The sequence below is a fragment of the Mytilus edulis genome, chromosome 1 (assembly GCF_963676685.1).
Source record: "Mytilus edulis chromosome 1, xbMytEdul2.2, whole genome shotgun sequence".
Lineage (NCBI taxonomy): Eukaryota > Metazoa > Mollusca > Bivalvia > Mytilida > Mytilidae > Mytilus > Mytilus edulis.
Window position 1 is genome coordinate 25,046,737 of NC_092344.1, and position 13,747 is coordinate 25,060,483.

Genomic DNA, 13,747 nt, shown 5'->3' on the forward strand with positions numbered 1-13,747 from the left:
ACATGATTAATCCTTTTTCTTATTTCAGAAAAATCCAAGCCCACAGAAAGCTTCCTGATTCCTAAACCTTTGTGATGTTGATGCGAACTGTCCATTTAGGAATATTATTATATGAACAGTCTGTGTACATGTGGACAAATTTTAATAACTTTTTACCGATGATAAACTTCGAATAAATATTTGCAATAATTCAATGACTTTCCGAAACGTGAGGATGTCAAGACCTTTGTGCTTTCTGTTATATGATAGATTTTGTGCATTTTAAAAATTGAGGAAATGGTTTATTTTCAAGTGTAAATCACTCAAATCATCATACATATAAAATCAAAATAGACTTTTTCATTTGTTTAATTCATACAGTGTATATCTTCACTGTCTCCTATGTATCTAGTTTAAAATACTAGACTATAGTTTTTATATGTTTTAAAAACTGAAAACACTTCATTTTACACAAGTAGCTATTTTTTAACTTTTAATTTAAATTAATTTATGATAGAAATCATAAAAACAACAATTAAGCCTGTATATAAATACACTGGACTTGTTATTTTGCTTGAATATTGAAACCATATGTATCTCATCAGGTTGATGACTTTTAAGCGTGCACACAAATTCCAATTGCAGCTGATGAAGATCAGATTACATGATATGAACTTTCACTGAGAATTATGTGGTCAATCAAATTTAATGGTTTGTTATGCTCAACCTGAGTTGTTCAGATATAGTTTGTCGCTAGAGTATGTCAGTTTTACTGAATGTGTTCAGACTGGAGCGTTGTCAATGTGCACAACTTGTGTTTTTTAATTATAAAATTTCAATAGCAAGGTCAACATTCAAAAACTGAATGATAACCTTTGGAAGACAAAAGTTTAGTCGTAAGAATAACCTGCTACAATAAAGATGCTCGAAAAGCATCTTTAACTGTTGTTTTTGGGAGAGTCGTCAAAATTATAAAAGAGGATGTTTAAAATTCAGAGACGGATTTAGAGGGGATCAAGGAGACCCCCGGGTTTCTGGGGGAAATTTGGTTGATTAAATAGGGAATCACTGAAGCATGACCAGAGCGGACCCCCTCTTAGGCAGTCAGTGTGCCGCCACTTATAACATTTCTGGATCCGCTAGTTAAATTCCCTATTCTCATACTATATATATTTTTCTTATCATGGAACTGAATGCATTAATTCCCAGGGGAAGGCTATAGGGCTACCTTGAATAGGTCTTTCAAGCTTCATTAATATATGAAAAGGGTGGGAAATTTAAAACGGTCAGGGTTATTTCTAATTAAGTGTCTGATGCTAGTATTTATCGTGTTGCGGTTAAAACCACATTTGTAAATGTGTCAGATGTTTCCGGCATTATTTGTAAATTTGCACCCATTTGACATCAAAAATAGACTGTAGGAATTCACAAGTGTCGATAAGCTTTGTTTTAAAAATGTTTTAAGAGGGAATGGTAATGTAGCGCAAATCAGATCATTATATAGGTGTAGGTCTCCATTTTGGTATATACATATCTGGAAATATACATGGACATATATATCATGTTTAAACAAAAATATATATTAGAAAAGGGACAGGTCATAAGCGGATCTGGGTGGGGGGGGGGTGGGGGGGGCGACCGCCCCCTTCCCCCTGTTTCCTGAAAAAAGGTTGATTATATAGGAAATCACTGAAGCATGACTAGAACCCCCCTCCCCCCTTTAGGTCAGTCATTGCCCCAATCCCCTAATGAAAAGTTCTGGATCGCCACTGCAGGTATGTGGAGTCTTAATGGCTTAACCTTCAGAAGAATGAACAAATTAAATTCAAGATTAAACGGCCTTTTTGGGAATAACTTATTTACCAATGCCTATTTATTTTGATATTTATAAACATCATACAATAATATTTCAATAAAATCTTACTCGCAATAGGGATTCCTTGAAAATAAAGAAAAATTGTCTTTCAAATGACAGCACGCAAATCGACAGAATTTGATCGAAACTGTACATCATGTATGTTTCTGTACGGCTTCGTTATCGATCCGTAGCATACCACATCGTCTTGGTTATATGTATAATTGTGTAAATTATGTTTGTATTTTAACCCGTTTGGGTATTTTGGTTTGCAAAAAAGATTCTCAGCTAATTAAACTACTAATTTGGGTTTTTTGGGCCGCTAATTTGGGTTTAAATTTTATTTAAAAATTACCAACTTGAGTGCCAAAAAAAATCTAAAAATATATATATAGTCCAGGCAGGTTTCATATTAAAGAAAGCCCATCATCGAGTTCCTATCGATATTAAAGTCAAACATCGAGTAAGAAAAGAGAAGACAGATGTCGAGTTAACAAAGTAAGGTTCACATTGTCGATCAAACTCAATCAACACTGATCGATGAAGCCACCAGAAGATTGATTTGACTCGTTCAACGAAAATTTTCGGGTGTCTATCTTGCTTGACACTGATTCAAATTTCTATGCGATAACCTTTGAAAGTCAATAAAATTCGAATAGGGATCAAGAAGTAGAATCCATGCACTAGATATTCGTCGGGAAATGTTAGTATATATAGAGAGAGATCAAGAAAGGTCATCATACAAATATTTGAGGTAAACGGACAGAAAGTTACAGGACAAAAGTCACAAGACAGAAAGTCATAAATTTGATAGGACAAACTAACAGTCACACTTACAATCGGTCACGCCGTTGTGGAGGAGGCATTAATGTTTAACCTTGTCCGTTCGTACGTACACATGTATTATGTAAAATGTACTAATCTTATCGGGGCCTTTTATAGCTGACTAGGCGGTATGGGCTTTGCTCATTGTTGAAGGTTGCATGGTGACCTAAAGTTGTTAATGTCTGTGTAATGTTGGTCTCTTGTGGACAGTTGTCTCATTGGCAATCATATCCCATCCTCTTTTTTTATAAACACGTCCGTACGTTCAAAAACATGTATCCGTTCTTTAACTTTAGTTTGCCTTAACCAAATGTATGAATCGCACACACAATGCTTATCACCACATAACACATATCAAGTTTGAATTTTGGTCTCAATAATTTTCACCGTTCCAGAGTTATGCCTTTTACAAATATGCAAAATTGCTGAATATTTCGTTTCCTTTCTCTAACTCGAGTTTGCCTCAACCAAATGTTATGAAGTTTAAAAATGCTTACTGCCACGAAACTCACATCAGGAACACACTTTTAATGTTCTTGATTTATGAGCATTTATAACGTCTTATGCAAGCGGGGGCATTATCTGCATATGGCCAATGGACACATTCCCCATTTAGTTTTTTTAATAAGTGTTTTTTTTCAAAGAAAACTTATCTCAGAACTAAATTGTGACTATTTTGCCAAGTGACTTTTTGTCCCTGACTTTTTGTCAAGTGACTTTCTGTCCTACATATTTTACAGGTCAGTACTTGATAAGCTTGACTTATACTTGATAAATAAATATATCCGACGCTTGGAGCTCAATGCCATTAATCTGCGTTTTATCTGTTTTCTAGATTTACTCGAACAATACTTCTTGATCACTGGCTGACTACTGCCACCATTAATAAATCCAAACCTGACCTATATTCGACTCTACCAAACTCGATCGCCTTTTGATTCCTATACTTAACCATGCACATGCACGAGTACAAATGACCGCTACAAGACTCTATGAAAGATATCCACATAGATGGGAAGATGTGGTATGAGTGCCAATGAGATAACTCTCCATCCAAGTCACAATTTATAAAAGTAAACCATTATAGGTCAATGTACGGTCTTCAACACGGGGCATATGCTCACACCTAACAACAAGATATAAAGGTCGATAAAAAATTACTGGTGTAAAACCATTCAAGCGGGAAAAACCAACGGTCCAGGTCTGATCTATATAAAAAAATACAAAAAACGAGAAACACTCTTAATAAGCTTTCGATCGAGGTATAATATTTATCTGTTATTAGGGGCTGAAGAGTCCTGCCAGTCTATTCCATTATTCAAAATATCCATTTCATTATTTAAAATTGGCTATTTTTCAATGTTCACGCGTAATTCGATATTTAAGTCCTTGGTTACTCCTGTAATGTCCGTTGCGGAACATATTGACTATCTACCTTTTGTTCCTCTTTTAATAAGCTTTCGATCGAGGTATAATATATATCTGATATTAGTGGCTGAAGGGTTCTGCCAGTCCATTTCATTATTCAAAATATCCATTTCATTATTCAAAATTGGCTGTTTCTGAATGTTCACGCGTACATATATGTTTTTCGATATTTAAGTCCTTGGTTATTCCTGTAATATCCGTTGCGGAAAATATTGACTATATACCTTTTGTTCCTCTTTTAATAAGCTTTCGATTGAGGTATAATATATATATCTGTAATTAGGGGCTGACGGGTCATAGCAGTGCATTCCATTATTTAAAATATCCATTTCATTATTCAAAATTGGCTAACATGTTTAACCCCGCCTCTGCCCAAGTCAGGAGCCTGTAATTTAGTGGTTGTCGTTTGTTTAAGTGTTATATATTTGTTTTTCGTTCATGATTTTAAATAAATAAGGCCGTTAGTTTTCTCTTTTGAATTGTTTTACAATGTCTTATCGGGGCCTTTAGTAGCTGACTATGCGGTATGTGCTTTGCTCATTGTTGAAGGCCGTACGGTGACCTATAGTTGTTAATGTCTGTGTCATTTTGGTCTTTTGTGGATATTTTTCTCATTGGCAATCATATATCACATCTTCCTTTTAATATTCCCTCATTTTTCGCATGTTGTGACATTTAGGTCCTCCGTAAACCCTCTTATGGTCATTTCGTATTTCATCGAGAACCCATAATATTTCATAATTGAAGGATGGCTAAAATATAGAAATAAGAAATATATTGTTTATTTTCAAATACCACAAATATCTGCCAAAGACCAAACGACGGTAAATTAAACAAATAAGTTGATAGACGGCCTTCAACAATGAGCAAATTTGATTTTACCCCGAATACAGAGACACGTTGTTTTATACTTCGTGCTTAAGAAAATAGACACATGCATGGCCCAGAGGCGGATTTAGAGGTTTTTTTTCAATTTTAGGTAAAACAACTATAGGCTCTAAAGAGCCTGTGTCGCTTTTTGAATTTTTTGAAATACTAAGGCTTTTCTACCTCAGGCATAGATTACCTTAGCTGTATTTGGCAACACTTTTAGGAATTTAGGTCTAATGCTCTTCAACTTCGTACTTTATTTGGCCTTTTTAACTTTTTTGAATTCGAGCGTCACTGATGAGTCTTTTGTAGACGAAACGCGTCTGGCGTATATACTAAATTTAGTCCTGGTATCTATGATGAGTTTATTCACCTTGGTTTATGTGAATATTAAACAAAGGAAGCAGATGGATTCATGACAACATTGTGTTTAGGTGATGGTGATGTGTTTGTAAATCTTACTGTAATAAACAGTCTTGCTGCTTACAATTATCTCTATCTATAATGAACTTTGCCCAGAAGTTTCAGTGGAAAATGTTAATAAAAATTTACAAATTTTATGAAAAGTGTTAAAAAATTGACTATAAAGGACAATAACTCCTAAGGGGGTCAATTGACCATTTTGGTCATGTTGACTTATTTGTCAATCCTACTTTGCTGAACATTATTGCTGTTTACAGTTTATCTCTATCTATAATAATATTCAAGATAATAACCAAAAACAGCAAAATTTCCTTAAAATTACCAATTCAGGGGCAGCAACCCAACAAGGGGTTGTCCAATTCATCTGAAAATTTCAGGTCAGATAGATCTTGACCTGATAAACAATTATACCCCATGTCAGATTTGCTCTAAATGCTTTGGTTTCTTAGTTATAAGCCAAAAACTGTATTTTACCCCTATGTTCTATTTTTGCTGTGGCGGCCATCTTGGTTGGTTGACTGGGTCACGCCACACATTTTTAAAACTAGATACCCCAAAAATGATTGTTGCCAAGTTTGGATTAATTTGGCCCGAAAGTTTCAGAGGAGAAGATTTTTGTAAAAGATAACTAAGATTTACGAAAAATGGTAAAAAATTGACTATAAAGGGCAATAACTCCTAAAAGGGTCAACTGACCATTCCAATCATGTTGACTTATTTGTTAATCTTACTTTGCTGAACATAATTGCTGTATACAGTTTATCTCTATCTATAATAATATTCAAGATAATAACAAAAAACAGCAAAATTTCTTTAAAATTACCAATTCAGGGGCAGCAACCCAACAAAAGGTTGTCCGATTCGTCTTAAAATTTCAGGGCAGATAGATCTTGACCTGATCAACAATTATACCCCAGTCAGATTTGCTCTAAATGCTTTGGTTTTTGAGTTATAAGCCAAAAACGGAATTTTACCCCTATAGTCTATTTTTAGCCGTGGCGGCCATCTTGATTGGTTGACCGGGTCACGCCACACATTTTTTAAACTAGATACCCCAATAATGATTGTGGCCAAGTTTGGTTAAATTTGGCCCAGTAGTTTCAGAGGAGAATATTTTTGTAAAAGCTAACGACGACGGACGAAGACGACGGACGACGGACGCAGGACGACGACGACGGACGCCGGACGCAGGACGACGAAGACGGACGCCGGACGCAGGACGACGACGACGGACGCCGGACGCAGGACGACGACGACGGACGCCGGACGCCAAGTGATGGGAAAAGCTCACTTGGCCCTTCGGGCCAGGTGAGCTAAAAATGGTTAGTCAAACAGAGAATTACCGAGGCATGATTGCAGCGGACCCATCTTCGGCAGTCAGTGATCCTCCCCCTTATGAAAATTTCTGGATCCGCCACTGCATGCATGGCAAAACAGAAAATAAAAGTCAGGAATAAAAGACCAGTTTAAAAATCTTTGTTTTCTACTAACACTGTCTATTATTTTAAAAAGAATATCTATGATAATATCTTATTTGAAAACTATTTACTAGATAGTTTAGAGGATAGATTGATGTAGGTTGTGTGAAATTGGTGAGAGAAAACAATGTTGCAGGGAGGATAAAGATTTTCATTGAACTTTTTATTTCACTCTAAGTCATAAGCCCTGATTTTACACATAATTTACAGTTTTATCTCAGCATGTTATCAGTAATCTGTTACATATATAAACTTTTTGGTCACACTTTCTCTTTGATTCACTAATTGTAACCAGATGTATGTTGATTAAGTGAACCTCTTAATGTTAAACTGTTTTATCAGAAATTGTTTTGTATAATTGGTATGTCCCTGTCCTTTCACAGGTTTCATTGTATTTTCTGCTCTGGTCAAAAATATGATGATCTTAAAGAAAAAAATCTGGGACTATTAGACCCCGTTTACACTGACAAATAAGATCGATCTTTGGTCCAGTGTAAACGGGTAAGATCGATCTTCAATCGGACTTAAAAAGTCTACCTCTAGGGGTGGTTTTAAAATGATAGATCATATTTGAATCGATCTTTCTTTTTGTGCAAACGCTTAGATCGATCGCGATCGATCTTTTTTCAGGTGTTTGTTATATTTAGATAGGAAAATAAAAGTCAGACCGGTTCTTTTTATGTTGTAGTGTAAACGCACTGGATTTAATAAGATCGATCTTGCTTGTGCAATGTAAATGCGAACTAGGGTGAACACGGCCCTTGTCTTTTTAAGATCGATTCAAATAAAGATCGATTCAGTTTCGTTGCCAGTGTAAACAGGGTCTTATACCAAAGGTATAATAGTCCAGATAAAATTTATTATAAGAAAAAAAATACAAGATTGATCATGAAAATACGAATATTTATTTTACTACGATATACAACCTTCCCTGCATTTATCTGAAAGGATTTTAGTCCTCAACTTTATTTTCTATTCCTTGTATTTCTTAATCTAAAAAAAACATACGATATAAAATGTATGGTAAAAAAAATCTAGATAAATTTCTCAATTACCTTAATGACTTCCTATTTTTTAAAACTGTTGTTGAAGTGAATTCAGGAAAAAAACAAAGATGTACCATAAACAATTATTCCACCATTGACATATGATCTGATATATATATAATATTCTTATCATTTCCGTGCATAAAAATTAACTCTTAAGTAGGCACGGGGTATGCATTGCACTACCTGCCTAATTTGTTTAAATGACCAAACAAACTTTCAATCCCCTTTCACTATCAATTCCAAGTGTAATACGCAGCTGTAACTAATAGAAAACAAAAACAGATATTGGAAAAAGGGGGAGGGCTAAACAAAAATATTGTCCTTGATCTATGGATTCCTTTTTTATTTATTTTAAATTCTAGATATTGATTGAACTTAAACATACTTTGGAGTAAAGTAGTTTTGAGATTTTAGCTACCATTTATTTCTTTTTTGCTTACGGTTATTCATCTTCTTGAATATTTTATTTTCTGGGAAAAAAGTTCTCCCTTGATGTCTTTAGCAAAGGTTTCAGGTCCAAAGTTGCATTCAATTTCTCCTGATTATAATTTTGATAGACACCCTTGACCCTAAACAAGAAAATCTGGAATAGGTGCAAAATGAAGACTTGCTGACAAGAAACCTGTATTTGAAAGGCAATCTACATTATTTGCAAGTGTTTGAACAACACATTAATGTGTCATTCCACAGCTGACCATTTATTTGGACTCCTTAATTCCTTTTTTTTTTTTGGCATTTCTAAAGATATCTGACATATGTCTTCCTATGTAAGTCAATGAAGGCATATTGCCAAATTCCATTTCTACAAAAACTCAGGTAAATATGTCATTTGATAAATAACATGGTGTAGCTTTTGGTGTTGTTTCAACGTCATGCACGCCCTTGTCAAAATCAATTTTATCAAAAGATAAACGAAAAATATTAATCACACCCCCAAATGACTATCCTCTTTTCTCCCCCGTAACAGTACAATGTGTTTATCATTTTTTTCTTTTCCAGCCTGCCCATTAATGCTTGACAATATCTGAACCTATGTCATTCTCTTTTTAACAGTGTGTAATACTTGCTACTGTGCAAAACAATTAAAATTGCGATACAACTTAATCTCTTTTCAGTTGACATAGAATAAATTAAAGTATAATTATAAATATTTTAATATATTTTTTTTTCCATATCAACTTCTGATATCAAACTTTCACATACATTGGCTAGATTTGATTTAGTTAGTTCTATAAATAGAACAGATTTAAGAACTCTATGTTTTAAATGTAAATAAGTCTTATTAATAATAATGTATACATAGTGTGAAGCCAAGGTGGTCGAGTGGTATATATATATATATATATATATATATATATAAAGATCACTATAATAAATGTTCTTGTGTATAGAAATATATATAGATTACTAAAAAATCCAACATTTCCGGTATGAATAGTTTTAATTCACTAGTACTTTCATGTTTAAATAACAATCTTCAGGTGAAACTATACATGATTAACGTAACTATGTAACGGTAGGTATGTAACGTCATAGTTGTCGTTGAGTATATAAAGGGAGATAAATCGTATTACACTTAGTCTATATATAGAAGTATGGAGCGTCATTATTACACAATAGAAAATGCATAGTTTGCATTCAATCGTGATTTAAATTTTGAAATAAAATGTTTTTCCTTTATTTCTCGTGTAATGTCACAACCCATATTCATTTTATAAAATGGGAATATTTTAAAAAATCCCCCTCCACATTCGTCTAAATGTTTGCTTAGGGGGATTTTTCTGTATTGTGGCTGCCTTATATGTTGTCTATGAATGCGCACTCTTTCTGTTACACTGTTCCCTGTTTGGCCGATATAAATTTCCTGGCAACCATTACATTTAATGCAATAAATTAAGTTCTCGGATTTACAGGTAATGTCTTCGTTGGTAAAAAGTGATAGACCATTAGGTATGTCCATTCCCTTGCCGACATGGATATACGGACATGCTCCACAGCGACTATCTCGACATTTTGACACACTGAATGTTCTTTGTTGGTCGAATCGTGCTCGGGTCAATAGTCGTTTAAGGTTTTGTGGTTGCCGTTTACTTTGTAGAAGTGTTTCTGTATTAATTAAACGGCGCATCTTTTCATCCTGATCAAGAATAGGTAAATTTGCCTTTGCAACGGGAATAATTTTAAGGGAATGGACATACCTAATGGTCTATCACTTTTTACCAACGAAGACTTTACCTGTAAATCCGAGAACTTAATTTATTGCATTAAATGTAATGGTTGCCAGGAAATTTATATCGGCCAAACAGGGAACAGTGTAACAGAAAGAGTGCGCATTCATAGACAACATATAAGGCAGCCACAATACAGAAAAATCCCCCTAAGCAAACATTTAGACGAATGTGGAGGGGGATTTTTTAAAATATTCCCATTTTATAAAATGAATATGGGTTGTGACATTACACGAGAAGTAAAGGAAAAACATTTTATTTCAAAATTTACTCACGATTGAATGCAAACTATGCATTTTCTATTGTGTAATAATGACGCTCCATACTTCTATATATAGACTAAGTGTAATACGATTTATCTCCCTTTATATACTCAACGACAACTATGACGTTACATACCTACCGTTACATAGTTACGTTAATCATGTATAGTTTCACCTGAAGATTGTTATTTAAACATGAAAGTACTAGTGAATTAAAACTATTCATACCGGAAATGTTGGATTTTTTAGTAATCTATATATATATATATATATATATAAGTACGTCTGAGTCAGTAACAACCCTACAACAGATGTATCCATCGGATCGCCATCAATGATGGTGATACATGGCTGTGTACATAATGTATATACAACTCGTCTAAACACCAACCCAACAATGTTAGATCTGTAAACTTGCTTTCGCAAATTTTTGGTTCTTCCCTCGCCGGGATTCGAACCCATGCTACTGTGATATCGTGACACCAAATCGCCTGCACTGCAGCCGTCTCGCTAGACCACACGAACACCTGGGCTCTCAAAAAAAGAGCTTTCGGTGGGCATGTGTTACCTTTCCACGTCAGTTTTAATCTAGCGGCGTACTACAGTACATGATATATAAGGCATGAAGATGTTATTATTACAGATCAGCTAAATTATCTATAGTAAAGGATCCTACAAATTAATGTAAGATACAGTCACAGAAAATAATTATATTCATAAGTACGTCTGAGTCAGTAACAACCCTACAACAGATGTATCCATCGGATCGCCATCAATGATGGTGATACATGGCTGTGTACATAATGTATATACTTATGAATATAATTATTTTCTGTGACTGTATCTTACATTAATTTGTAGGATCCTTTACTATAGATAATTTAGCTGATCTGTAATAATAACATCGTCATGCCTTATATATCATGTACTGTAGTACGCCGCTAGATTAAAACCGACGTGGAAAGGTAACACATGCCCACCGAAAGCTCTTTTTTTGAGAGCCCAGGTGGTCGTGTGGTCTAGCGAGACGGCTGCAGTGCAGGCGATTTTGGTGTCACGATATCACAGTAGCATGGGTTCGAATCCCGGCGAGGGAAGAACCAAAAATTTGCGAAAGCAAATTTACAGATCTAACATTGTTGGGTTGATGTTTAGACGAGTTGTATATATATATATATATATATATATATATATATATATCAACCCAACAATGTTAGATCTGTACATTTGCGTAAGCAAATTTACAGATCTGACATTGTTGGGTTGATGTTTAGACGTGTTGTATATACATTATGTACACAGCCATGTATCACCATCATTGATGGCGATCCGATGGATACATCTGTTGTAGAGTTGTCACTGACTCAGACGTACTTATAAATATAATTATTTTTTGTGACTGTATATTACATTAATTTGTAGGATCCTTTACTATAGATAATTTATCTGATCTGTAACAATAACATCTTCATGCCTTATATATCATGTACTGTAGTACGCCGCTAATTAAAACTGACGAAGAAAGGTAACACACGGCCAGCGAAAGCTTTTTTTTGAGAGCCCAGGTGGTCGTGTGGTCTAGCGGGACGGCTGCAGTGCAGGCGATTTGGTGTCACGATATCACAGTAGCATGAGTTCGAATCCCGGCGAGGGAAGAACCCAAAATTTGCGTAAGCAAATTTACAGATCTAACATTGTTTGGTTGATGTTTAGACGAGTTGTATATATATATATATATATATATATGGTGTACTAAAAAAATATTGACACCGTATGTTTGTGGTATAACATCGACGCCACAAGTTATTTTTTTTTCTGTTTAGTATTAAAGTTCTATTAAGATCAATTTTATTTGGCAATCGCCAATGGCCGTCAGCAGGGTTAAAGAACATCTGTTGTTCGACCTGTTAGTCAAATGCATTTTGTTTAAATATACTTTTTCACTTTTTTTGGTCTTTTGGAAAATGTTGTTTGTAAAGTTTTTATACCCTTCTACAACGAAATTTGTTTTACATACACACGTATAAAAATGCGGTTTTTATCCAACGCAATCATAGGTTTGAAGTAGTTTTCAATTTAGACTCGTATATATATAGATTTAAAATTTCGGCCTATTGTTTGCTGGACCGCAGTGTCCAACTCATAGATTGAGCCATTTCATTGACCTAATTTTGAAACCTTTATGCCAATATATACCTAGTTTTATCCGTGATAATTTTGATTTTTTAAATCATTTACCAGCCGAAGTCAAAGAAGATGCAATATTGGTAAGCTTCGACGTAACAAGTCTTTACACCAATATACCGCACAAACTAGGATTAGATGCTGTAAAATTTTAGTTAGAGTCATATAGGCACATTATCGACCAAAGATTTTCGAATATTTTTTTGTTGGAGGGATTGAAAATCATACTAGATAATAACACCTTTTTCTTTGATGGAAAATATTATCTACAGATCTCTGGTACAGCTATGGGAACAAAAGTTGCTCCCACATACGCAACTCTCGTGATGGGATTTCTGGAGGATAAAATGTATCAACAAGTTGAAAGTGAATTTGATACAGCTTTTAAAGTGTACGTAAAATCGGAATGGAAGCGATTCTTTGACGACTGTTTTATCATTTTAAACAAAAGTCACAATTTAGAGAAGTTTCATAGTCTGATAAACACATTACATCCTTCGATTAAATTTACCATCGAATCTAGCGAACAAAGACTGCCATTTCTAGATATTGTAATATTAAAGAATGGAACAACCTTAACCACAGATATATATTATAAGAAGACGGACACCCACCAATACCTGAATTTTCATTCATGCCATCCTTCACATACGAAAAGAAGCATCCCGTTTTGTCTAGCACGACTTGTATGTACAATTGTGAGTGATGATTTCACGAAGGAATTACGTTTGAATGAACTAAAGGTGTTTTTGAAAGAACAAAACTATCCAAACCCACTAATAGAAAAGGGAATAGAAAAGGCAAAAGCAATACCAATGAAGGAACTCAGGTCCACAGCACGTAAAGAGAGTAATACAGAACTTATCCTGAAACAATCCTGACATATTCAACGTCATAAAAGCAAATTTGCCAGTTTTACAAAAAACGAAAAAATTAAAAAAAGCTTTTCCCTACAAAACATTCCTGAAAAGTAAAAGAGAGCCTTTAAATCTAGATGTTTTTGTTACAGATATATAAGTACGTCTGAGTCAGTGACAACTCTACAACAGATTTATCCATTGGATCACCAGCAATGATGGTGATACATGGCTGTGTACATTATTTTGGATCCTTTACTATAGATAATTGAGCTGATCTGTAACAATAAGATCTCCATGCCTCATAT

General features: G+C 34.5%; 1 protein-coding gene across 1 annotated transcript; it reads left to right on the forward strand.

Moving 5' to 3' along the window:
- The first annotated feature begins 12,869 nt into the window (after positions 1 to 12,869).
- On the forward strand, positions 12,870 to 13,463 carry LOC139485573 (uncharacterized). The gene has a single exon (XM_071270522.1). The coding sequence runs from the start codon at positions 12,870 to 12,872 to the stop codon at positions 13,461 to 13,463; it is 594 nt and encodes a 197-aa protein (XP_071126623.1).
- The last annotated feature ends 284 nt before the right edge of the window (positions 13,464 to 13,747 follow it).

What these genes read in the sequence shown, in the direction of transcription:
- LOC139485573 (XM_071270522.1), top strand. Translation starts at nt 12,870, where the DNA reads ATGGGAACAAAAGTTGCTCCCACATACGCAACTCTCGTGATGGGATTT.